Genomic DNA, 24880 nt, shown 5'->3' on the forward strand with positions numbered 1-24880 from the left:
CTTTAGAGAAAAATCAAGTACAGATATAATTTAGTGTTGTTATCCAATTGTAGAACTCATTTGAGCATGTTGCAAATGAATGTACTCTAAATCTGAAGTCACGGTGACTGTTCTTTTTTTAAAAATTAAATTTATTTTATCTAATTTTAATTCCAGTGTAGTTAACATACAGTGTTATGTTAGTTTCAGGTGTACAATATAGTGATTCAACAATTTGATACATTACTCGGGGGTCATCATTAGTGCCTCTTAATCCCCTTCACCTCGACTGTTCTTTTACTTACCTGATAAGACCAGAAAAAATAAAAGGGTTCTGGTTTCTTAGTTGCTCCACTGATGGCCAGTACCTGGACATCACGTTTCTACAGGTAAAATGGCTGCCAACTGGGAAGCTCTGGGGACTGAAGGCCATCGATGGGATCAGGAAGTTGGGAAGGCCAGGGCGATCCTGGACCTCACCTGCACGTGACTTGGATCCTGTGTTGACACATAAATGTCCAGTTCTTTGTCCTCCGCCTTCGGAATAACAAGCACTCTTTGTGTTTCCATGTAAAAATGTTCCTGTCCTCCAACATGGACCTCTCCTGTTAAGTGCAAGGTAGGGAAATTCTTGAAAGTGTGTGCTAGTTGGAAACTACCATGTTGGGGAATTCACAAATAAGATGTGGACTGACCAGTCTGGATTTGTTCTGACCAAAGAACTGATGGATCAGGCATTTGTCCTGTGGCAACCGAGGGCAGTCTGTTTCTGAGGCTACAGTTTTAGATAACAAGTTGAAAATGTCTGGGTCTATTCCCCTGTCCTTGACTAATCATAAAGTGCTAGGGATTTTTCTTCTATATATTCTGTTGCTCCCTATCCCCTAACCTCTAAGGGCAATACACACACACAAACTTGCAATTTGAGAGGAAGAGATATAAGAGAAATTTGGCAAAAGAGCTGAACCTTTAAAGGATGCCCTTTCTGAGAGGAAATCACATGCTCTCAATGTCTGCTTTGGAATAGAATTGTGCAAAGATTCTATTAAATATGCTTACCTTCAACAATTTGATCAACTTTTTCAAATGCCTCCTCAATATTTCCTTGTTCAAGTTTTTTTTCAGGACATAGGAATGAGTTGTGCTTTATGGCATCCTAAATGATAGGGAAAAAACACCACACAAACCACTTTTAAAAATTTTTTTCATCCAATGGTATTTTTTTTTCTTAATCAAAGGCCAGTAAACTCCCTAGAATAGCCATGAAGGGAGTCATCAAACGGGGAGTACTAGAGTAGTGGGCTCGTGGCAGAGATGAGATGTCAGAAAGATGTCTTCTAGACTGCAGGGAAAACCAACAGGAAGCCTTAGAGAAATGTCAAGAATAGAGATCTGAGGATGCTATGATGGCTCAGGATGATAAACACTCTTTTCTCATTTTCAGTGTGGATGTCCAGGGAACAGGAGATGGATCTAACTGCAATATGGGTAAGGTTCTAGACCCTCCCTCTTTAACCTTTCCCTGAAGAAAAATATTCATGTCAAACTTATGTAGCTCATGCACAAGGACCTCTAACTCAGGGGTTAAAGCATTGAGGCCATGTTGAGGGAAGAGGCTTAAGTCCTAACACATCTCTGGGCAAGAAAGCCCAATAGATGTTGTGGGAAGTTTATTCATTTCTTTGGGTACTTCACACATCTTTTAAGGACCTTTCTAGTCCTTACTTCCATGCTTTCTTTCTGTCAATAGTGTGAACTGACTACACATGAAGACTGGAATCCATCCCACTTTGAGGCTCTGTGGATTCACCTATTGACAACTGATCCTCACTTAGCCTTAAGGCCCAAGGTGATTTTCCATACTTCAGGACGGCACCTGTGTCCTGCATTCTTGCTCCCCAATAGCCTTAGAGTTCATCATCTATCTTGCTAATTATGATAATGATAATGAGAGCAGCCAATATTTACTGAGTACTTGCTTGGTATCAAGCAACTGCACAATACACAGTGTATTTATGTACATTCTCACATTAATTCCATTGTGATCTCCATTTTCCAGACAAAGAGACTGGGCTTAGAGAGGTCAAATACCTTTCTTAAAAGTCATGCTGCCAATAAGTGATGGAGGCAGCATTCAAGTCCAGGCTTGGTTTTTCAGAAGCCTCTTGTCTAGTAAAATATACTTGATTTCTTAAAGCAGCAGAAAATGTATGATATAATTGAATTTTTCATTTCCTGCTACACTAAGATCTCAATGAGTCACCCGAGTTCGTGTGGAAGTATGTTTACTGCCATACTGGAAGTGCATCATAAGATCACATCATCTTATTGTAATATATGCTATATTTAATGAGGATTAAGTATGTGCCAGGCACTGTGCTAAGTGCTTTACATGTATTAACTCATTTAGTCTTATAACAATTTGATGAGGTAAGTATTATTATTATCTCCATCTTATACTTTAATTCACCTAAGGTGATGCAGTTAGTCTGCAGGTGTGCAGCCAGGGTTCAAACCTAGCAGTTTCATTCTAGAACTACTCTGCACTGCTTCTCATATATATGGTCATTTACATGAATGAATGGATGGGTGAGTGAATAAGAATTGATGTGTATGACTATTTTGTTACCTACTTTTGTTCACAAAAGAAATTTTTAGCTGACTCTGGGCAATCTTATTCTGAGAGAACTCTAGATCTCTAACCATTCTGAGTCCCAAGATATTTCATGGTTTTTCTTCTGGGTGCCATTTCACCCTTGAGGAAATGGGATTAGAATTGAGATTTCAAAAACTGACATTTGAATCCTAGTACAAACCAGGGACGGAGATTGAGCCAAGAAAAAGGGCCTGGACTTCTTGCAGACTTGGCAAAATAGGAATTTGGAACAGACCTGATTTGGTTTAGAAAGATCAAGAAACATGGCCTTTTTAACACTTGGAATATTGAGCAAGTTGTACCTTTTAGGCACATTTAAAAAATGTCAAATGGTTCACTGGGGCCTTTGAAAAAATTCTGTTTTCTGTCACATGTGTACAAATAAGAAAGCTTTTCTCAACTCAATTACTATGAACTTGCCCTTCATTGACTTAGAACCTGCGAATCTCAGTCTATATCTGAATTTTATATTCTAACTTCATTCTTTCTGCTTTGGAAATAGCATTAGCATTCCATCAGCTAGACTCAAAAATAAGAGTGGAAGTTTCTGTGGAATTCCATCATGAAAGACTCTGTGTTTGGACCCCACCTTGAAAACATGATTGTTCTCAATATCCATTCTCATCGTCTTCCCTGATTTTTAGTGGATATGTAGTCACCTGGCATAAAGTCTACATTTCGCAGCACCCCTTGCATGTAGGTATGGCATGTGAATAGGTATTAACCAATGAGATATGGGAAGTGTCCTTAAAGGGACAGGATATGCCCTTCTTCATTTTCTCATTCTCTCTGTTGTCTGGCATGTGGACTTAATGGCCAAAGCTTTAGCAGCCATTGTGGACCACAGTGTGACCTGGATGATAGAAACCATGCATGATGGAGCAACTAGATCCCTGACACCTAGAACCCCCCATAAGCTCTGGACTGACCACTTCTAGATTTTTTGAATGTGAGAGAGAAAGAAATTTTAATTCTTGGTGTGTCCCGTCCCCCCTCACCGTTTCTTAGAGCCCAAACTACTTTCAATTCGTACAAGTAATACCTTCCAGAGAAAGCTGATTTTCCCACAACAAGCCAGTGACAAGGAAAAGTTAGAATTAGCCTTGCATTAAGAAATTCACAAAGGTACTTTTGATTCTATAACCTTACAGGAAAGAAGCCAGCCAGTCCTGCTTACATTGATGGTGAAGATTACTGGCTCTATATCTTCATAGGTGATCTTTATCTTTTCAATCGCACTCTTTGCCTGTACATTTGTCTCTGCAACCACAGCACAGATAATGTGGCCCACGCAAAGCACCTGTGGAAAGTACATGCATAGGTAGGAAAATATTGGTAGCAATAGTCTTACCAGCAACAGACCAGTGTCTTAGTTTCTATTGTGAGAATAACCACACTGTGATAATAATCACATTAGGCTTGGGTAAAAAAAACCTTTTTAATTACAAAAATAATTTAAATAATTAAATGATTCCATTGGCCATTTTACTCAATGAATGTAAACCCCAGAGTGGACGTCAAATTGTCTGGGATCTCTGTCAAATTTGGTTCACATAGGTCATCTTCATGGTATCACTTATCATTTTAGAGTTTAAAGATGAGGAAAGTGCTTTTTTGTACAATGTGATTCCTGTTATGAATTGCACTGTGTCCCCTCCTTCTTCCTAAACTGATATATTGAAGCCCTAATCTCCAGTGTGATTGTATTTGGAGCCAGGGCCTTAAAGGAGTAATTAAGATTAAATGAGGTCATCAGGGTGGAGCTCTAATCCAATATGACTGATGTTCTTATAAGGGGAGGAAGTGATACCAGGGAGGCTCATCCACAGACAAAAGGCCATGTGAGGACACAGTGAGAAGATGGCCACCTGCAAGCCAGGAAGAGAGGCCTCAGGAGAAACCAAACGTGCTAATACCTTGATCTTGGGTGATCCGCCACCAGAACTGTGAAAAAATAAATTCCTGTATTTTTTAAAGTGACCCAGTCTGTGGTATTTTGTTATGGCAGCCTGAGCAGATAATATAGCTCTTTAAGCAACAGCTGATCTCTTCATTTGGAGTTCAACCAAAAGAACAGTGATTCCTTTCATGGCTGGAGGAGAAACAGTCTGTGTGACTCACTGAGACGTGACAATACTAGCTAACACTTACTGAGAGCCTTCACTTTAGGTGCCAAGCACTATTGTAAGCATTTTACATGCACTAACACTATGGGGTTGGGGCTTTGGTGATTCCCATTTTACAGATAATGATACCCAAAGGCACACAGCTAGTGAGTGATGGAACTGGAACATGAGCCAAGGTAGCTTGGCTCCAAAAGCAAGATTTCAATGAATGACTGTAGAATTGAATTAAAAGGTCCCAGATGGCAAGAGAAACTTTATAAAAAATGGAGTGTGTAAGAGTTAGGAGGGTGTTGGGGGTCTGTATGTGGGGTTGGTCCAGGAAGGGACGGAGTTCAGTATAAGTAACAGGGAGTGGCTGTATCTTTTTTTGTACTCTCCTATTTAGGTCTTTCTAGGGTATTCTATCCTGTAGGTCAGGATCCTACATTTATTCTTCAGAGGAGGGTAAATTGACTCAAGAGCACACAGTGGGAAAACTAGAACTTGTTCTTCTGTAATAAATGTCCTTTTTACTCTGTAATTTCTAAGCCTGTCTGAATAACGATGTTAGGTATAGAGAGAAGCTAGAAGAATTAGCGCTTCTATCCCCCAGTGGGCGGGTGGAGGGGGGTGGTTGAAAACTGGCTCCAGGTGGTACCTTGGTAATTATCTGCACTAAGTCACTCAGAAGGCATGCTCTGTACCTCATCTACAGCCATCAACTTGTCATCCTCAGCCCCATTGGTGCCTGGAATGTCCTCAGCTGTTATCACATCAACCACCCCAGGTAGTTCAAGGGCCTCAGATGAATCAATTGATCTGAAAAAAGAGAAATATTTATATTCAAAATATAAATTTTGAGGGCCCCAGACCCAAGGAAAGGATAGAACACTGTTGAAAATCAAAATATATAGCAACTGGTCCAGTTTAGGTCCTGACCAATAAGAGTTGACCTACCCCAGGGTCCAGGAGGCTCCCCGCTGCGTCAGAGTAACACTTTGGCTCCTGGAGGGGCGTTGGGGGAGGGGCCTGTGTAGCTGTGGCAAGTCTTAGGAAGCTTAGGACAATGGGCATTTACCGTTTAGAAATATCACCAGCTGAGTATCGCAGTACTCAGTTACTCCTGGGCACCATGCCTCAGGCTCCAGCAGAGAGCTGAGGTACTGTGAGGTTAGAATGGAAGGAGCCCATAACTACTATTTTTGTTCTCTCTTTCTTAATGGTCATTTCCGGATACTCTCCCTTGCTCCTCCTGGGGATGGTGACCTTTTCTTTATTCTTTTAATTTTAGGTTCTTTGGGTTTAGCACATGGCGGAAGAGGCACATTCTTTTGAAGGAACCAGCAGGTGTGTTTTAAAAGTTTTTTTGGAAAGTTTTCTATTTACTTACATGATTTTAGCATGGGCTCTGGTACTAGTCACCAAAACCATGAAAAGTTCTCTATCCATCGTCGGAATGTCATCACAAAATATGGCTTCACCTGTAGCATGTTTAAGACCTGATAGGTGCACGATGGGGCGTCCAACTGGGTCTTGGAGGGATTGGTGAGAATCCACACTCTACAGAGGGAGACAGAAGTTGCCCTGGAAAACTTGATTCTCCAGAAGTGGCCTGGCCAATTACTAACACTCTTGATTCAGAATTAAGAAATCAGTCACCCACAGGCAACAAACACTGGAGTGGGTCAGATGATAAATGTGACAATTTAATGATGTAACTAGACTGGGGAATTGTCCTGGCAGTTATGTGGTCATGCTGACCTTTTGGCAGAATTGTGGAGTAGGTGAAGGGGCCGCCTCCCCAGCTTCTCCTTTTGGCAGCTTTTCCCAAGTCATGCCCATGTACTGCTTTTTTTCTGGAATTCAGTGGGTCTCTCTGCCCTGCTGTCTTAACTTTCCCATGACCAAACCGTTCACCAGTAAAGTGATCACGATGATGGAGCTTAAAGTGATATAAATCCTGATGGTGGGGAACCCAAATCTAAGCCAAAAGCTTGAATGTCAACTTGAACAGGGCCTGGAGCTGCAGAGAGGGGAGGAGAGCAAATGGCAGTGGAGTCCACTCAGATCCAGACCAAGGTGCCTTGGCTGCCCCTGTGAGTGGCCCCAGAACATCACTGGGTGGATAAGGAGAGGGAGACAGTGTTTACTCTGGAAGTTGTGTGTGTGTGTGTGTGTGTGTGTGTGTGTGTAGATGGGGTGGGGGAGGGGCTGTATGCCAACAGATAATAACAGATACTTTCTAAATTGTCCTCCAGGAAGTGTGGGTTCAGGTACGGGCAGGGCTCTTGTTTTGCTGCCTGGAGATCAGATTTTGCAGTCAGGGCTGAAGGCTGAACCTTGCTACTTCTTGCTCAGTCCTTCCCACACACCTGACTTAGGTGCTCTTCAAACAAAAGCCCAAAGAACATCAGTTTGAGGAGTATCATCAATTATGAGTCACGAGGCTGGTTCGGCCTCGAATGTGTGTAGTGGTAGCTCAGGCCTGATCTTAGATCCAGAGTCTTCTTGGCTAGGCCCAAACAAAGGGCAACGTACAGGCCAAAGCTAGAAAGTCAGAACTACAGATCACAACCCTGAAATGCTTGCTTTGTTCACATAGCTATAGTTTATCTTTTAGTTTCTAGTTTCCATTAAATTACCCTCACTGACCTGGTACCTTTGGACTCCCTGGGGTCCTGTGATGGGGAAATCTTCTAGAGCACTTAGGAATCCGTCTGGAATTTCAGGATAATGATGGCTGTCCTGAGAGACAATTCAAAACAATAAAGTTGAACTGATTAGTCTATGGTTAAACTAGGTTTTAATTTGTGTGAAATGACGTGGCTAAAGTACCCAAGAAATTGCAGGGCCCGGGTAGCCTCGAGGACCAAAATCCACATCACCTCCCAGGATCTCCCTTGATGAAGCTATCCTGCCCTCTTTTCCTTTCCCCAGAAGGAGGGACGGCACTGACTGCTTTGAATCTGATTCTCAAGTCACCCCAAGGAGAGAGAGGCCTGCCAGTGAGCTGGGTAAAGGCAGAAAAGACAAGAAAATTGGGGGCTGGATAAGCCATCCCAGAATGAGCTAGAGTTCACTGTACACAAAAGAAACCATGTCCTGATTGTTTTTCTCAGCAACTGAGCAATTCAGCAGTAAAACTGGGAGGGCTCTCTGGGTGTCTGAACACACCAAGTGTTTGGATTCAGAAATTAAATGGCAGTGATGATTCCCTTGGTGGATGTGGTTGGTGAGGGCCTACCTCTGAGTAAATGAAAATTGGACACTTTGGGTGACGTGAAGAGTGTTGGAGTAGGATGTGGTTGGAAACGGGGGGACAAGGTAGGGAGAGAGCTATATTCATGGTCAGGGAAGGAAACAGAGGGAGGGAAAGAGAATGTTTTACTTTGCTTAATCTATTCCAGAAGTTTGCAATCAGAAAGTCTAGAACCACTTCAATATTTGCATACAAATAAATTTTAGTATTTTTTTTGAAAAATAAAATTTTATTTTGTGTTTTATGTTGAATATAAAATTTCAGAACAGGCCAACCTAATCCATAGTGCCATGAAGCAGATCGGTGGCTGCCTGGGGGTGGGGGTAGGAGGATTTACTGCAAAGGGGCCAAAAGGTACTTTTTGGAGTGTTGAAAATGCTCTATACCTGGTTTGAAGGTGGCTACATGGGTTTGCACATTTGTTAAAACTCATTGAGTTTAAATAAGTGCATTTTATTATATGTAATTATACTTCAGTATAAAGTTGATTTTATTTATTTATTTATTTATTTATTTATTTATAGGTTGACTTTATTTTTTATTTTTTTTAAATTTTTTAAATTTATTTATGATAGTCACACACACAGAGAGAGAGAGAGAGAGAGAGAGGCAGAGACACAGGCAGAGGGAGAAGCAGGCTCCATGCACCGGGAGCCCGACGTGGGATTTGATCCCGGGTCTCCAGGATCACGCCCTGGGCCAAAGGCAGGCGCCAAACCGCTGCGCCACCCAGGGATCCCTATAGGTTGACTTTAAAAGAAAAAGGGACTGCACACTGGAGGCAGGGCGCACCATGATGCTGCATTGCTCAGGGCACAAGGTGGATATCTGTGAAAGGAAGACAGCCTGGCATCCTGAGCCTCATGGAGCAGCCCCTCAGGGCTGGATCCCTGAAGGCGGGATGGCTGGGAATGGACGAGGTCCGGCTCAGAACAGGTGACAGATGATGGCACAGGCTGCCCACAAGATGGTTCTCAAATGTAGTAGGAAAAGCTGGGAGTTTTTGGCTGCAAGGAGCACATAAGTACCAGACCACTTACAGGCATAAACTTTGCCAGCTTCTTCAGTTCCTGTAGAACTTCTAGGTAGAATTTGAAGAAGAAACTGACCACCAGAGTCCTCTTGAATTCCACTTTCCCCCCTGGGGCCCAGCCTGGGAGGGAGACTTCTTCCAGAAGCAGCCTGCAAGCTTCCTCCAGCATCAGCTCATCCCAGGGCCTGGTAGGGTTGAAAGGCAGGGATGGGACGAGTTCAAGGGCAGTTTCAATCGCCCAGTAGGTGCTAGATATTGGATAGTGACAATTTAGAGAACCCAGGGTCTCCTTTTATGAGTTGGAGGGGAACTTAGAAATCACCTAACCAAGTCCTTCAGGAAAACCCAGGCCTGCGAGACTGCACCGAGTGGCCTGAGGGTCATGGCAGGGTGAGGATGGGACCCTTTCGTTGCAACGTGAACCAAGGATGTTCAAGAGCCAGACCGTGCTGGAACTGGGCACTTAACAAATAGACAAATTGGGGACAATTCCTTTATGAACTGGACAGGCCTTTATTGAGGAAGAGCTAGAGTGTAGTCAGGCAGCAGCAGCAATAGGTGCCCTTGGACACTGCCTGGTGTGGGTACTGGAATGCTGATGTGTGTTCGAGAACCAGGGCTGGATGCAATCCTGGGCCAGTAGCCCTCACTCCTAATGAAATCAAAGTCCAGTGAGGTTTGCTATTAGGAAAATTACAGAAATAACAGGCAGTGGTTCTACAAATAGGAGTTTCCATCTTCCCAGGGTGTTAACAACATTTGCCAGAGCCAAATGTCCACCTTTTTTTTCTGACATCAAGCATCACCTTTGGGGTGCAGGGCGGCTCGTTGCTTACCTCCCTATGAGCCGCTGGCAGGATTTCTGTGCACTGACCATGACAGCCCCAGCCCCTCCGTAGGAGATGCTCAGGTCCTCAATGGTGCCTGTGCCTTCCTTGAGGAGGACTCGCATGCCAGCATTCACATCGGCCAAGGCATTCTGCTGGCACTGAGCCTGTCGGAAGGCTGACACAAATTCCCACTGTGGAGACAGGAACCATGTGTGTTGTTCGACATGTCAAAACAAAGAGACGGTTTCTGCTTCTTGGTGCCACTAACTAATCACTGAGACTCAATCTAAGGGGACACAAGAGGCACTTGGCACAATTAGAGGATAAGTCGGCGGCCTTCCCATTTGAAGTGAGAATGGGGTTCCCCCAAAGGCCCATCCCCAACACCCAATACCCTCAAGGACCAGGGATCACTGTGCATTCTTCCTGAGGCCAAGATGACTGGCTCGTGTCCAGCAGCTCTCTCTGCTAGTCTTCAGATGCTTCTGTCTTCGGGAGGATGGAGGATCCCTGCCAGCACAGGTGCTTTTAAATGCGATTTGCTTCAAGTGTGAAAGAGACCCCCCACCTTCCCCAGTTTGTAGAAACGACTATGTTTCCACTATGCAAAGGTCATAAGGGAGTTGAATAGAACTTTCTGACAGTGAACTAGGAAATCTTATATCAGGAACAAGAGTCAGGAGGGTGATGGCTGCCCCACTGGGCCCTTGGGCATGGTGACTGTCAGTGTTTTGACATTATTTTGACATGGGGTTGATGGCAATGACCTGTGACTCAAGTGTGTTTCCATCTGTGCAGCCACCGAGGGCACCATGCTTGAGTCAGCCTGGTTTTCTGTCTTGGGTCTTTACACAGATGCACATTTGACTAGAACACATTTCAAAGTTTCCATTCCAAAGGAAAAATAAATGAAGGTCATACATGGCTGGAAACATGACTTAATTTAAGACTTCCTGCATAACCAAGCTAACTCTTGGCTTTTGATCAGTGTGCGGGCGTGTGTGTGTGTGTGTGTGTGTGTGTGTGTGTTTATTAAATTGCCTCTCTCTGAGAAGACTGTCCTCCTGGATTCAGGTACAGTTTTGGGGAGAGACACAGAACACTGAGTGAGGACAGAGGACCCACTCCATAGCCAGCTGGACCCACTCCATGGCCACATCACCCCCAGATACCCCGCGTTAGCAAACCTCCGGAGGCCCCACGTTCCCATGAGCTGTTGGAGTTAGCTAGAGTGGGAAGTGGGGAGGCCCTGCCCCAGCTTCCACCTCTTTGTGGGTCAGGCAGAGAAACCCAGCCCGGAGCTGGAGAGCTTTAATTTCCGCCTCCCGGGTCGGCCTGTAGACCCGAGGCGAGGCGAGGAAGCACGACGGCTGCCCTCAGCAGGCCCCACCCCGCAGCTGAAACAACAGCCCGGGCCGCGGCCACGTCCACACCCGGAGCTGCTGGCTCGAGGCTGTCTGCGGGCTTTGGTGCTGGGCCAGCCCACGGTGGACGGGAAACAGGTTTTTAGGGCAGAGTTATTTTCCTTCCATCTGTTTTCGGATTTCTAAAGATGACTGCATTCAGTCGTGAAAAGGGAAAAACAGCTCTCAGAAGCAGCCAGCAGAATTCTTACCGCGTGAGAGTGGGGGACGTACACAGACTCCAAGATCTCCTCTGGCTTAAGGTCTGCGCTTGCCAACCCGGCAAGAAAACGTTCGTTCAGAGGCATCTGCCGCGCACCTTCTGGTGAAGAAAGTGACATTTCTGCCCGGTGCAAGGGTGCGACGAGGAGTCGCTCTGCAGCCTTGAGTGTCAGCAAGGAAGGGGGAGAGGCCGCCTCGGGCTCCGTGTGCGCCCTCGGGGCACCGGGTCCTCTGCAAGCGCAGGGCTGGTGCGGCCTCCCAGCCTCCCCGCCTCCCGGCCTCCACCAGCTGGGCCTCTGCCTCCTCCAGGCCCCGCAGGCAGAGGCTGGTCAACGAACCCCACCTCGTCAACGCTCTGACCACAGTGGGGGGAGCTTCAGGGTTTGCTGCCACCAGTGGCCGAGCCCAAGTCCCGGTGTTTGCTTTGCCTTCTCGCTGCTGCCTTTGGCTTCTAAGCTGGACACCCTCACCTTTCAAACCAAGTGAGCAGCTCACGAAACCTCCCTTGAGCCCAGTTGTTACCAGTTAGTGGTGAGGACTGGCCCCCGCTGCTGGAAAGCGTGCTCTGTGGCCCCTCAGCAGGGGTGACGGGACCCAACCGTAGTCTGAGGGGTTCTGTCCCCGACAAAGGCGGCCAGACGCTGGCCGGATCTAGGGGTGGTCGCGGGGGAGGCAGGAGCCCCCGAGGAGCCCCCGCTGCCCTTTGCTGCCCCGTCCTGCTGCCGCCACCTTGCTGGAGCGGGGCTGCGCTCAGGCTGCGCTCAGGCTGCAGGTGGCTTTGGTCAAGCGGGGGAAGCAGAGACCTTAAGCCAAAGGTGACGACCAACACCCGAGTAGAACCACACTATTACTAGTCCCACTAGTACTACCAGTACTGGTGCAGCAGAAGGCTCTGCATGGGGGCCAGGCTCTCTTCGCTGTCCTGATGCCCAGAGTCTCGGCTTCTTCTTTCCTGGTCTTTGGGGGTCAGGCCGGGGTTGTCTCGGCCCACAGGCAGGGAGGACTCAGGAAAATGGCTGACAGGGCCAGGCCGGGGGAGGCCTTTCCCTTCCTCCCTCCTGGGTGGGCCCCATACTAGGCTGAATAGGGGCAGGAGAGCTTTTCCTCTGCACAAAGCCTCTCCCAACACTTCCTACCAGCTAGGGATGGGATCATATTATGGCCAACAAACCCCTTGGGAGGGTTACGTTGCCTGTGATATAATTCCTGGTTGGACACACCCCCAAAGTTCATGTGGGGAGCAGATTGGTTGCTTTCCTGCACCCTAGTCCTTGGGTCCAGTCAGCCCATAGGAGGGGCAAACGGCAGCTGGCCAAGTGAGATGGATGGAAGGGGGAGTATCTGATGGGCCGTGGGTGAGGACTGGGGAGGCGTGATGGCAGGGAGACGTAGAGGCCCCGGAGAGACGGCTTGTTGCAGACAATGGTCCCCGCCCCCCCGTGTCTGTCTCTATGAGTGACCTTGGCCAGGAGGTTGGATGTACTAGACGTGCTGTGTGTACAATGTCCAGCACAGCCTGGCACAGTTAGTGCCCAGCAAAGGGGCGTGTCGGCATCCTTGGAGCAGTGGAGGCACAGGAGGTTTCCAGGGAGACGAGGGTGGTTCTGCATGGAGCGGCCCCCAAGGAATGATATTTTCAGCCAGTGTGTAAAATTAATCATTGCCTTCCTACCCCCCCCCCCCCCCCAGAGGGCCCACAGTGTCTGCAGTGTGTCTTCCCGAGACTTGTGGCCTCATGCACCACAGCTTAGAAGGGTGGGCATGGAGAGGAGGAGGGAGCAGTCCTCAGGCAGCAGAGGGCCTCCAGCTCAGTCTCTGAACACCACCCCTGGCTGTCCCACGGCTACGGTGCGGTGAGGGCTGTGTGTGTGCGGGGTGTGGTGCCAGAAGGAAGCACTAGCCACTCCCATGCCTCAGTGTGTCTTCCTCTAGGATCCTGAGTCGTGTCCCCCCCTCCCACGTGGTGGATTAAGAGCTAGAGACCAGGGCTTTCACTTACAATAATTCCCTAAAAGAAAGACGGAAAATCTTAGGTGCAGTTCAGAATGTTCTGGGGTAGCTTACCTACTGATATCAGATTGAGGGTAGTGTTGCCCACAGCCAAAATTGGATTCAGATCCGAATAGCAGTGCCGGCTTATAATATGTCCCCCTAAGGACTAAAGAGAGAGAGTTATAGCTTTGGTCATTTTATCCCCATCCTGTGCCCAACACCCCACATGCACCTGCTTAAGGTCCTCTTGCAGTGAAAGTGTCACAAGGAGTCTTGGTCTTCCTCGCAGAGGGACAGGAAGTTACTCACTTCTCTCAACAACCCAATGAAATTGATGCCATTATCCCCATTTTTCAGATGAGGACACTGGGACACAGAGAAATTATGAGCCTTGACCACGGTATCCTAGTGAGGAAGGGGCAGGACTGGGATTCAAGCCCAAGTAGGGGGCTCCATGGCCCATTCTGAACCAGCGCCAACTCAGGCTTGGCCACGGCACAGGGGGCTGTGGTGTCAGCTCCAGAGGTGCTCTCCTGCACCCAGCACTGCCTCCAAGATGGCCAGAACCCATGTGGCTGTGCTGGGGCTCTGGGGACCACACTGCTGAGAGCCAGTTGCCCTCTTGCTCTTCTTGGATCTTGTTGAGCCACTAGCATCTCAGAACATGGGAGGGAAATGACTGGCTGTTCAACTTCGTACTCTCCACCCCACATAGCGATGGAGCCTCCGGGGACCACCCTGGCTTGCCACGGTCTGGGCTGGGACGTGGATGAGGACGTTCCCAGTCTTCCCAGTCCTCTGCGAACAGCTCTAGTTTCCGCTGAGCTGACTTTGCCTCCCTGGACTCTCCCCTATCATACATCTACCTTTTGTGATTATATGAAATAAATCACATCTGCCCTCATGAATCTATAAGCATTTGAAGGCAGCTCTCATGATCCCTCTGATGTTCCATCCCCCACCATATCTCCTTCTGAGGTGGTTTCCAACCTCTTACCCTCCTGCCACCATCTCCTTGCCAGGCTGCAAGGTGTTAGAGTTCTTGGCAGGAGGAGAGACTATTTTGGAATCACTTGAAGAGCTTTTTCGAAGGAAGTATGTCCTCCCTTAATTCCCCATATCCCAAGGATTTCTGACACCCCATTTGGGGTACGTAGCAGAGGGAGCAAGTATATTTTGAAAACCTAACTGTGCCTCTTCTGCTTTTTTTCTGAGGTCAGAAACAGCTAGACTTTAAAGTGTGACTCTCAGATCAGAGCTGCGGTCTGAACAGTATGGAGTAGAGAAGACTACCCTCCTTGTTTTAGGTACTAAACTTCTGTTAATGTCTTCTAAAACTAGATTAGGTTCTTTGATGGTCTTATCATGAAAGTAGGAAAGCTATGACCTCCCTTTCCCACCTGCATTACTACTTGGCTATTAGATTGAGCTTGACTCAGAGTCTTTTAAAATATATTTTTAATAATGCTTATTAAGTATTAAATATTTATTTATCGTGCCTGTCGTTTCAATCTGCTGAGACCTTTGTGCATTCTGATTCTGCTGATGCTTATTTCAGCACTGCAGTGAGATTAAGAAATAGGTGCAGCGTGTCGCGTGATTGGCCCACGGAACGTACTGCCATGTTCCGGATCTGCTGGCCCGCCAGACTCTTCAGCTGCTTCAGCAGGGCTCGGTATGTCTGAGTTTTCTCCTCTGGAAGCTCAGAAACTCGCTCAGCCAAAATGTCTTTCACTTGGGCCAGACTGCAGCCAGCACCTATTATCAGTCCTAGGAGGCAAATTGTTTTTTATAGGTGACATGAGAGGAGCAACTGAGTTATAATCATGGTGCCGGGGCCTTAGTGCTCCACTGGTACATTTGCTCTCTACACTGGTTGCACGGGGAACCACTGGGAACGTAAAACAGCACAGATCCCTCACTCCCAGATCAATGAAGTCAGAATTTTTGGACATGTGGCTTTTTCAAAGACTCCTCAGGTAGTTCTCTTGTGTAGCCAAGAGGAACCCCTGGGATGGTCTGTACTCTTCTGTAGACAAATGCAAGGAAATAGAGGCTAGAAAGAGGAACTCACAGTGACAACTAGTAGGTAGCAGACCCTGTTAGAACCTTTCTCTACCCTCTCCTGACTGAACACAGTGAAATTATGCAAAACTGTTTCGTGATTAAGGGGAATAAATTTGATGGCATTAAAAAATGACAAAGGACTTTCAATTGCCTAGAGCATTGTCTGTAATCAATAATGCTTAAAATTTTTTTTTTTTTTAGATTTTATTCATGTATTTATTTGACAGAGAGAGCATAAGCAGTGGGGAGTGGCAGAGGGAGAGGGAGAAGCAGAGTCTCTTCTGATTAGGGAGTGTGACACAGGGCTTAATTTCAGGACCCTGGGATCATGACCTGAGCTGAAGGCAGATGCCTAACTGTCTGAGCCACCCAGGCGCCCCTCAAAAATGCTATGACTGGTGATTTGCACCTCTACAGGTAGTGTTGATACTCAAAATCCTTGACAACCAGTTCCAAGAGGATGCCAGCCAATCAGAATGAAAACAGCTCCTGGATGCAGGGAGCTTCCCTGGGTATTATATTAGGTGTTATTGGGTGTGGGAACACTGGGGTGGCCAGGGCAGTGGGAATGATGGGAGAGCACCCAGGAGGATCAGGGCAATGTTATTTGCTACTTGACAAGGAAGTAATTAAAAATTTACAGGTGTTGCAGGCATACTTGTGAGTATTGGCAGGATATTAGTACCAGCTTTGGGGTTTCCCTACAGTAGGGATGAAGGGTTTAGATCAATCTTTGAAAGTGAAGAAGTCACCCAAACCGTCAGGAGATCACTTAGTTGGCCTTTAAAATTAATCCTTGGGGGGCAGCCCCAGTGGCCCAGTGGTTTAGTGCCGCCTTCAGCCCAGGGTGTGATCCTGGAGACCCCGGATCGGGTCCCATGTCAGGCTCCCTGCATGGAGCCTGCTTCTTCCTCTGCCTGTGTCTCTGCCTCTCTCTTTCTCTCTGTGTCTGTCGTGAATAAATAAATAAAATCTTAAAAAAATAAAATTAAATTAATCCTTGACTTCCCTGGGTTTGTAGAACGAATAGCTCACACATAGAGTCTGATTTGACATCACTTTGAGGGCTGAGTTCTAACTTCAGTTAGTCTGTTTTCATCAGGTTTCGGGCCAGGCTTTGATTTTCCTCTTGTGGATTAATCTTTGAGAATATTTTACCCTCCCACCTAGCTTTATCTTTTATCAATATTAAAAATGTACTTGGCACAATACTTCCCCCACCCCTGCCAACATATCCTCATACACATAACATACCTGCAGCTTCAATAATCACAGCTAACCTAACTGATTAGGGAAACCACTATCTGTTCCTTATTATCCTTATACTAAGCAAATCTTGTCTAAAGGTAACTCAACTTCTCCTCCTTCCTGGAATATCTCAGTCTAGAGTCCTCACCCTGTTACTGCCCAGGGTTTCATAAAAGGCACTCCATAACGTGGGAGCACATCCCAGGCCCATCAGTGATGGTTCATTTCTTCCTATCCAGGGTCCATTACAGCTTGGTTTTTAACTTCTGCAAAAATCCTGCCATGCTTTTGCTTTCAGGAGCACTGGGAAGTCCAAGCTTGCTTCCTGTCATGCAATCCCTCCTGCCCTATAGTCCCAGAGCCTTATTCATGGGGAAGAAGTCAGAAACAAAAAAGATGTTGTTGTTATTCTTTTAAGGTCAGAAGCATCATATAGACCAGCATGACCATCTCTTATCTGACACAGGTAAACAGGGCAGTTCAGCCCCAGGGGAGAATAAAATGCTTGCTGTCTGCTCTGCTCTATTTCTGCATTGCTCACATTACCCCCTGACTTTGTGCCAGGCTTGACACAGCTATACCGAGAAAATTCTATTTACTATATTCCTATTCCTATTTCATTCCATCTTTGGTCGCAAAACCTCGCTTGTCTTCCAATAGAATTAGAAAGAGCTTCAACTTTGCTTAATTTTCAGAATGTGGGTTTTAACTTCATGCTTTTCAGAGCTCATGGGTCTACGGGATAAAGATGTAGGGACTTTCTGGAGCACTTATTACACTAAAGATTTTTGAGGGGGAAAACGTACACTGATATGGATCAGCATGCAAAATTTAAACAAACATAAGCCTTCACAGAAATTTATCCAGGGAGGGGTCCTGGGAAGGGGGAACACACATCTGGCTCCAATGTACTCCTCCCTCAACAGTCCCATCTGTTTTGGCAGTCTTCTGGGCCTTGGGAAAAGTTTGAGAACCTTGGGAAATGTTTTTTGGGGAACATTCTGCCACTAGAGGGAACTCACACTTTAATTTTAAGAGGGCCTGAGGCTGGCATACGGATTCTTCAGATTTCAGAATCTGGCTATGCTTTGTTTGCATATCCAAACTGAGCAGTCTGTTCCAACAACTGCAGGCCGCAGGGTGGGCCTGGGGGAAGGCTCATCAAGTAAGGAAAAGACTTCTGAGTTGGAAATGGGAGATGTGTGGCTTGGTGACCTGGCCACCAGCCAGTTTGGGGACCTTGGGCAAGTCTACTCTCCTTTTGCTTCTTGGATTCCTCATGAGAAATTCCTAAAATGAGGGATTGGGGTTACACTGGGGACTCTGAACTGTGCTCTGAAGCATCCTCTCAAGCACAGACATAAGGGGGCTCAGTGACAGGGTGATGGTGAAAAATCTCCCCTCTCCTCCAAATAGAACAACATATTTTCATTTACTTATTCTGTTTAAGATTTGTTTTGAGGACACAGTTGTGCTAGAAAAGTCTGAAAACTGTGGGCTGATACCTGGGGTGAAGATTTGGGAAGGGTTTTCCTGCCTTAACCTCTTGCTTATACTGGTTATCTCTGCTCCCAATCCACCCATTCTACTACTCTCTCTTCTCTCCCTTCTGTTATCACCAAGATTTTGAGGGAATCTAAGCATATTCCCCTCATTTTCTGAGTGATATTCAGGTGTGCTGTCTGAATTGTCCTGAGGCTGAAGCTGTGAAGCCGCAGTGCTGGGAAAACCAGGAAGGGTCCCTTCCCTGGCAAATGGGTAGGGTAATGCCAGGGACGGGCATGCTTGCTGGCCTGCAGCACAGTCTAAGTTCGGCTGATGATGGTTAGAAGCCAGGAAGGTAGGACTCCTGGATGACAGTGATACAGCCAAGGCAAGTCCCCTCCCCTGGCTATCACTGATGCCCACGAGCACACAATGGCCCACAAGTTAGTCTTGACTCAGCTCTCAGTTCAGTCCACCATCTTGTTGCCCAAGATGACTTAAGAAAGTCATCATTACCACTGCATCCCAAATTCAAGTTCCTAATCCACTCATTCACTCATTTTTTTTTTCCCATTAATTCATTAGTCAGTCATTGAACTGAGCACTTCCATGCATGTATTTATTTGCAGGTACTTACATGCCTGGAGCTCTGGGGGATGAGGAAAGGAATAAAATAAGGTTCCTTTTATCAAAGGGTTTACTCTGTATCTTGAAGGCAAATCTCACATGTTTTCTTCCTACTTTGTGAGTTCCACCTTGCATGATCAGTAGTATTTGCTTGTAGTAGGCCCTTAAAGACGTTGTCAGGGACGGAGGGTGCTCACCTGGGCAAGTCTTTGTCTCATTTTACCTCTTGCCGTTGTCCACATGAAATAAGTAGCATTCAAGTGTCAGATAGTTCTCTTACTTTCTCCTTCCAAAATCCTCCCTCCTGGGAATTGATTATTCAACTGATGGTTAGCACTAGTTCTCTTGCTATCTTCCTATCAAAATTTCCCTGTAAATTTATTGTCTTTAGATCACTATGGCATTTTATAGGCAAGAATCCTGCAGGTGACTACAAGGTCTTGAATGATATAATCTGAATACCTCATATTCTATGCAAAAATTTTGATGGTAAGGTTTTATAGTAGGGATATTATATCACATCAGAAAAATGATGAAGAATTAGAAATAGGCCAGACAAGACAAACATATAAGTAGGTTCAAAGCTCCTTGGGAAGTGTAAGCTTAGTGCAGGGATTAGTTCACTAATGTTTTACTAAGAATACCAGGAACTCACCCTCACTTGTTTTAGATACCACACTGAGCTCAGAAATCCTAGCAGCAGAGAGGAGAATTGGGTGAAAATGTCCTTGAGATTTCATTGCAGGTCCTGAAAAGTAAATATATATATTTTAGAGAGATTTAGGAAAGATAAATGCCCTTTTTTTGGTGTTGAAAGTTTCTCATAAAAATATTCAGATACTAATTTAAAAAATGAATAATAATATAGATGTATATAGATGTAAAGGCAGTGGCTATATACCCTTCAAAGTAAATTTATGAGGATGCTCTCCCAGTATATGTATTTACTTATTTATACATTCACTATATGTGAATAAAAATAGAAAACAGAATGGATGGGAGATTATCAGAAAGCTCTGATACATTGGCACCAGGAGACATACATAAGAATAGTCATAATAAGAAACATATAACCCGGGACGCCTGGGTGGCTCAGCGGTTGAGCGTCTGCCTTTGGCTCAGGGTCTGATCCCAGTCTGGGGATCGAGTCCCGTGTGTAAGGGACTGTGTAAGGAGCCTGCTTCTCCCTCTGCCTGTGTCTTTGATTCTCTCTCTGTGTCTCATGAATAAATAAATAAAATCTTAAAAAAAAACAACAACCATATAACCTACCAAAAATGAAGTAGGAAGAAAAAGAAAATTTGAAAACACTAATTACAAGCAATTTGATTCAGTAATCAAAAAACTCCCAACAAACTAAAGTCTCGGACCAGAGAGCTTCACAGGTGAAATCTACCAAACACCTAAAGAAGAGTTAATACCTATTTTTATCAAACGATTCCAAAAAATAAAAGAGGAAATCTGTGAGGCCAGTATCACTCTGATACCAAAACCAAATAGAGGCATGACTTAAAAAGAGAACTACAGGCCAATATCGCTGATGAACATAGACGCAAAAATCCTCAATGAAATACTAGCAAACAGAATCCAACAATACATTAAAAAAATCATTCACCATGATCAAGTGGGATTCATTCCTGGGAAATGAACGGCAAAGGTGGTTCAATATTCACAAATCAATCAACGTGATGCATCACATCAATAAGAGAAAGGATAAAAACCATAAGATCATTTCAATAGATGCAGAAAAGGCATTTACAAAGTACAACATCCATTCATAATAAAGACCCTTGACAAAGGTTTGGAGGGAATATATCTCAACATCATAAAAGCCTTCTATGAAAACCCCATGACTAACATCATACTGAAGGGGGAAAAACAGAGCTTTTCCCCTAAAGTCAGTCCACTCAGTGGACTTTTATTCAACACAGTACTGGAAGTCCTAGCCACAGCAGCTAGACAATGAAAAGATATAAAGGGCACCCAATTGGTAAGAAAGAAGTAAAACTTTCACTATTTGCAGATGACATGATACTATTTATAGAAAACTGTAAAGACTCCACCAAAAATGACAACAACAACGTAGTACTGATAAGTGAATTCAGTAAAGTTGCAGGATATAAAACCAATTGTATAGAAATCCATTGCATTCTTATACACTAAAAAAGAAGTAGCAGAAAGTGAAATTAGGAAAACAATCCCATTTACAATGACACCAAAAATAACAAAATACCTAGGAATAAACTTAACCAAAGAGATTAAAGACTTGTACTCTGAAAACTATAAAACATTGATGAAAGAAATTCAAGATGACAAAAAGAAATGACATTCCATGTTCATGGGTTGGGAGAACAAATATTGTTAAAATGTCTATGCTACCCAAAGCTAACTACAAATTTAATGCAATCTCTATCAAAATGCCAACAGCATTTTTCACAGAACTAGAACAAATAATCCTAAAGTTTGTATGGAACCATGAAAGAGCCTGAATAACCAAAGCAATCTTGAAAGAGAAAAGCAAAATTGCAGGTATCACAATTCAAAACTTCAAATCACATTACAAAGCTATAGTAATCAAAACAGTATGGTAGGGGTGCCTGGGTGACTGAGTTGATTAAGTGTCTGCCTTCAGCTCAGGTTGTGATCTCAGGGTCTTGGGATAGAGCCCTGCATTGGGCTTCCCTGCTCAGTGGGGAGTATGCTTCTACCTCTCTCTTTGCCCCTCCTCCCTGCTCATGCTCTCTCTTAAACAAACAAACAAACAAACAAACAAACAAATAATCAATCTTTAAAAAAAGTATGGTACTGGCATAAAAATAGGCACATAGATCAATGGAATAGAATAGAAAACTCAGAATTATACCACAATTATTTGGTCAATTAACCTTTGACAGAGGAGGCAAACATATACAATGGGAGAAAGACAGTTTCTTCAACAAATGGTGTTGGGAAAACTGAACAGCTACTTGCAAAAGAATGAAACTGGACCCCTTTCTTACACCATACACAAAAATAAACTCAAAATGGATTAAAAATCTAACTGTAAGATCTGAAACCACAAAAATCCTAGTAGAGAACATAGGCAGTAATCTCTCTGACAATATCTGTAGTAACATTTTTCTAGATATGAATTCCAAAGCAAGAGAAATAAAAGTAAAAACAAACTACTGGGACTCTATCAAAATAAAGTTTCTCCACAGCAAAGGAAACAATCAACAAAACTAAAAGGCAACCTACCGAATGGGAGAACATATCTGTAAATGACATATCCAATAAAAGGTTAGTATCCCAAATGTGTAAAGAACTTATATAACCAAATAATCCAATTAAAAATGGGCAGAAGACATGAACAGATATTTCTCCAAAGAAAACATACAGATGGCTAACAGACACATGAAAAGATGATCAGCATCACTCATCATCAGGGAAATGCAAATCAAACTACAGTACGACATCACCTCACACCTGTCTGAATGGCTAAAATAAAAAACACAAGAAACAAGAAGAAAAAAGGAATACTCATGCACTATTGGTAGGAATGCAAACTGCTGCAACCACTGTGCAAAACAGTATGGAGTTTCTTCAAAAAGTTAAAAGTAGAACTATCCTTTGATACAATAATTTCATTACTGGGTATTTATCCCCAAAATACAAAGACACTAATTCAAAGAGATACATGCAGCCCTATGTTTATTGCAACATTTTTTACAAAAGGCAAATTACGGAAACAGCGGAAGTGTCCATCAATAGATGAATGGATGAAGAAGATGTGGCATATATATAATGGAATATTACTCAGCCATAAGAAAGAGTGAGATCTTGCCATTGCAATGACATGGATGGAGTTAGAGGGCAAAATGCTGAGTGAAATAAGTCAGTCAGAGAAAGACAAATAACATACAATTTCACTAATATGCAGAATTTAAGAAACAAAACAAATGAGAAAAGGCAAAAAAAAGGAGGAGGGACAAACTGAGAAATGATTTTTAACTACAGAGAACAAACTGATAGTTACTACAGGGGAGGTGGGTGGATGAATGGGTGAAATAGGTGATGGGGATTAAAGCTTTATTTTAATATAACACTGTATGTTGACTGTAGTGGAATTTAAATGAAAAACTTAATAATAAAAAAGAATAATCATAATAGCCCAAACTTGGAAAACACTCCATGTCCTTCAACAGTGGAATGGATGAACAAATTGTACAGTCATACAATGGAATCCAGCAGTCACCTGCAACACTGAGTGTATTTCAGGTCAAGAACATTAAACAAACAAAACAAACTGAAGAAGAATAATACTGTGCCAGTCTATTTATGTGAAGTTCAAAAATATGCTAAAGTAAATGACATATTGCCCAAACACTCAAATACATGTGGTAAAATTGTAAAAACAAGAAAGTGACTGACCACCGCCACATTCAGACTAATGAGTGCTTCTGAGAGGAAGGGAAGGGAAGGGGATGTGGTTTGGGAGGGCTCATGGGGCTTTCAAAGTTTTTGGTAAAGTTCTCATTCTTAAACTGGGTATAGGTGGTAACTGGGTGTGCACTATTAATGTGACCATACATATTTTACAAACCTCTATTATATCTACTCACTATTTAACAAAAACAAAATTAAAAAGGACAAGATAAATTAAATGTTAAAAAAAGACCCTCTAATATTTTTCCCCCACATCTCGGGGGATCATGCTGCATACTCCCAGGGTATAGGCATCACTCATCATTATTATAATACGTAATATATATTATTATATTATATATTTTATTATTCTAATAAAACTATTATTCTAATAAAACTATTCTATTATTATTCTAATATATAATATATACAATATGTATATATTATTTATATATTAAATTATAGAAAAATTAGATAATTATATCATATGATATGTAATAGTATATTTTGTAATATAAATATACTATACTATATACTAATATAATATATATTTTATAATATACTATTATTATATATATTTTGTAGTATACTATTATAATATTTTTGTAATAAAGGATGAGGCTTTGTCCTTAAAAAGTAGTTTTCGTAGGCTGAGGGCAAACTAGAGGACAGGAAGTTCAGCTCGGCGTTAACGGTGGCGTAGGAAACATTATAATCACTCACCCAGTGAGGTGTTGCCCAAGATGAGAGGGGCTTCAGGATGTTTTGCTTTCAGCTCCAGGAGATCCTTGAGGGTGCCAGGAGAGATCCAGGTAACCCTCTCTCCATGAAAGGTCAGAGTTTGTTTTTCTGGCTTCTCTGCCATTCTCTAAGTGCAAAGGACAAGTATGTATGCACAAGTGCACACCTGTCTTCCAGGATCCCAGACGGAGGTATGGTCCTCTAGAGAGATTTCAGGAGTACCTGGGGTCCACTTGACTGAAAAGATACTCACTACACCCATTGACTAAAGCCTGTATTTCCATAATTAGATATTAACTTCTTTAACTTAAGATTTATTAGTATATGTAGCTCTTTGCAGGCAAGTGATGATATAGGCTGGCACCTGTCTCAGTATAGACTAACTGAACACAATTCAGTATCATGGCCTTAAAAATCATAATTATACTAATACTCCTAAATTACTATCATCAGTCTGGACTTTTCCTCTGAAATCCAAACTCATAGCTCTGAATGAGAACTTGATGTCTCTTCTTAGATGTCTAATAGGCATCTCAGGTTTAACATATCTCAAACTGAGCTCCTCATAGCCCATCCTTTTCAAAGCCCCATCAAAAAAATATCCTGCTCTTCTTGAGGTCTTTCCCCTCTCTGTAAATGGCCACTCCTCTTTTCAGCTGTCTGAAGTCCCAGAGTCAACCTTGATCTCTCTCTCTCTCTCTCTCTCTCTCTGTTCCACACCCCACATCACATCCAGCAGCAAATCTTGTTGGCTCTCCTTCCAAATATATCCAGAATCCACTCTCTTACTTACTTACGTGCTGGCAGCCTGGTCCAGTACCACCCTCTC

The 24880-nt window shown here is 43.9% G+C and overlaps 1 protein-coding gene and 1 long non-coding RNA gene across 8 annotated transcripts in view; one reads left to right on the forward strand and one right to left on the reverse strand.

Annotated features, from left to right (window-relative positions):
* LOC144306260 (aldehyde oxidase 2) overlaps positions 1–24190 on the reverse strand; it is a 63336-nt gene extending 39146 nt beyond the window's left edge. For 2 of the 7 annotated variants that reach the window (XM_077885717.1, XM_077885716.1), the window contains exons 1-13: positions 24034–24190; positions 19562–19654; positions 15098–15249; positions 13552–13645; positions 11478–11587; positions 9869–10053; positions 9040–9217; positions 7393–7485; positions 6131–6300; positions 5445–5559; positions 3813–3935; positions 1039–1135; positions 460–584 (exon numbers count right to left, since the gene is read on the reverse strand). In XM_077885717.1, coding sequence (XP_077741843.1) covers positions 460–584; positions 1039–1135; positions 3813–3935; positions 5445–5559; positions 6131–6300; positions 7393–7485; positions 9040–9217; positions 9869–10053; positions 11478–11587; positions 13552–13645; positions 15098–15249; positions 19562–19654; positions 24034–24175 — 1677 coding nt within the window. In that variant the 5' untranslated portion in view covers positions 24176–24190. Of the gene's footprint in view, positions 1–459; positions 585–1038; positions 1136–3812; positions 3936–5444; positions 5560–6130; positions 6301–7392; positions 7486–9039; positions 9218–9868; positions 10054–10256; positions 10373–11477; positions 11605–12356; positions 12646–13551; positions 13646–13711; positions 14029–15097; positions 15250–19561; positions 19655–24033 lie in introns of those variants that run through there. The other 5 variants (XM_077885719.1, XM_077885720.1, XM_077885718.1 and 2 more) reach the window with 5 other exon arrangements.
* LOC144306262 (uncharacterized) lies at positions 167–4593 on the forward strand. The gene is made up of 3 exons (XR_013373332.1): positions 167–598; positions 1424–1467; positions 1730–4593. It is a non-coding gene; the product is annotated as an uncharacterized LOC144306262 (long non-coding RNA).
* Positions 24191–24880: the final 690 nt, after the last annotated feature.

Source organism: Canis aureus, chromosome 36, assembly GCF_053574225.1.
Source record: "Canis aureus isolate CA01 chromosome 36, VMU_Caureus_v.1.0, whole genome shotgun sequence".
NCBI classification, from domain to species: Eukaryota; Metazoa; Chordata; class Mammalia; order Carnivora; family Canidae; genus Canis; species Canis aureus.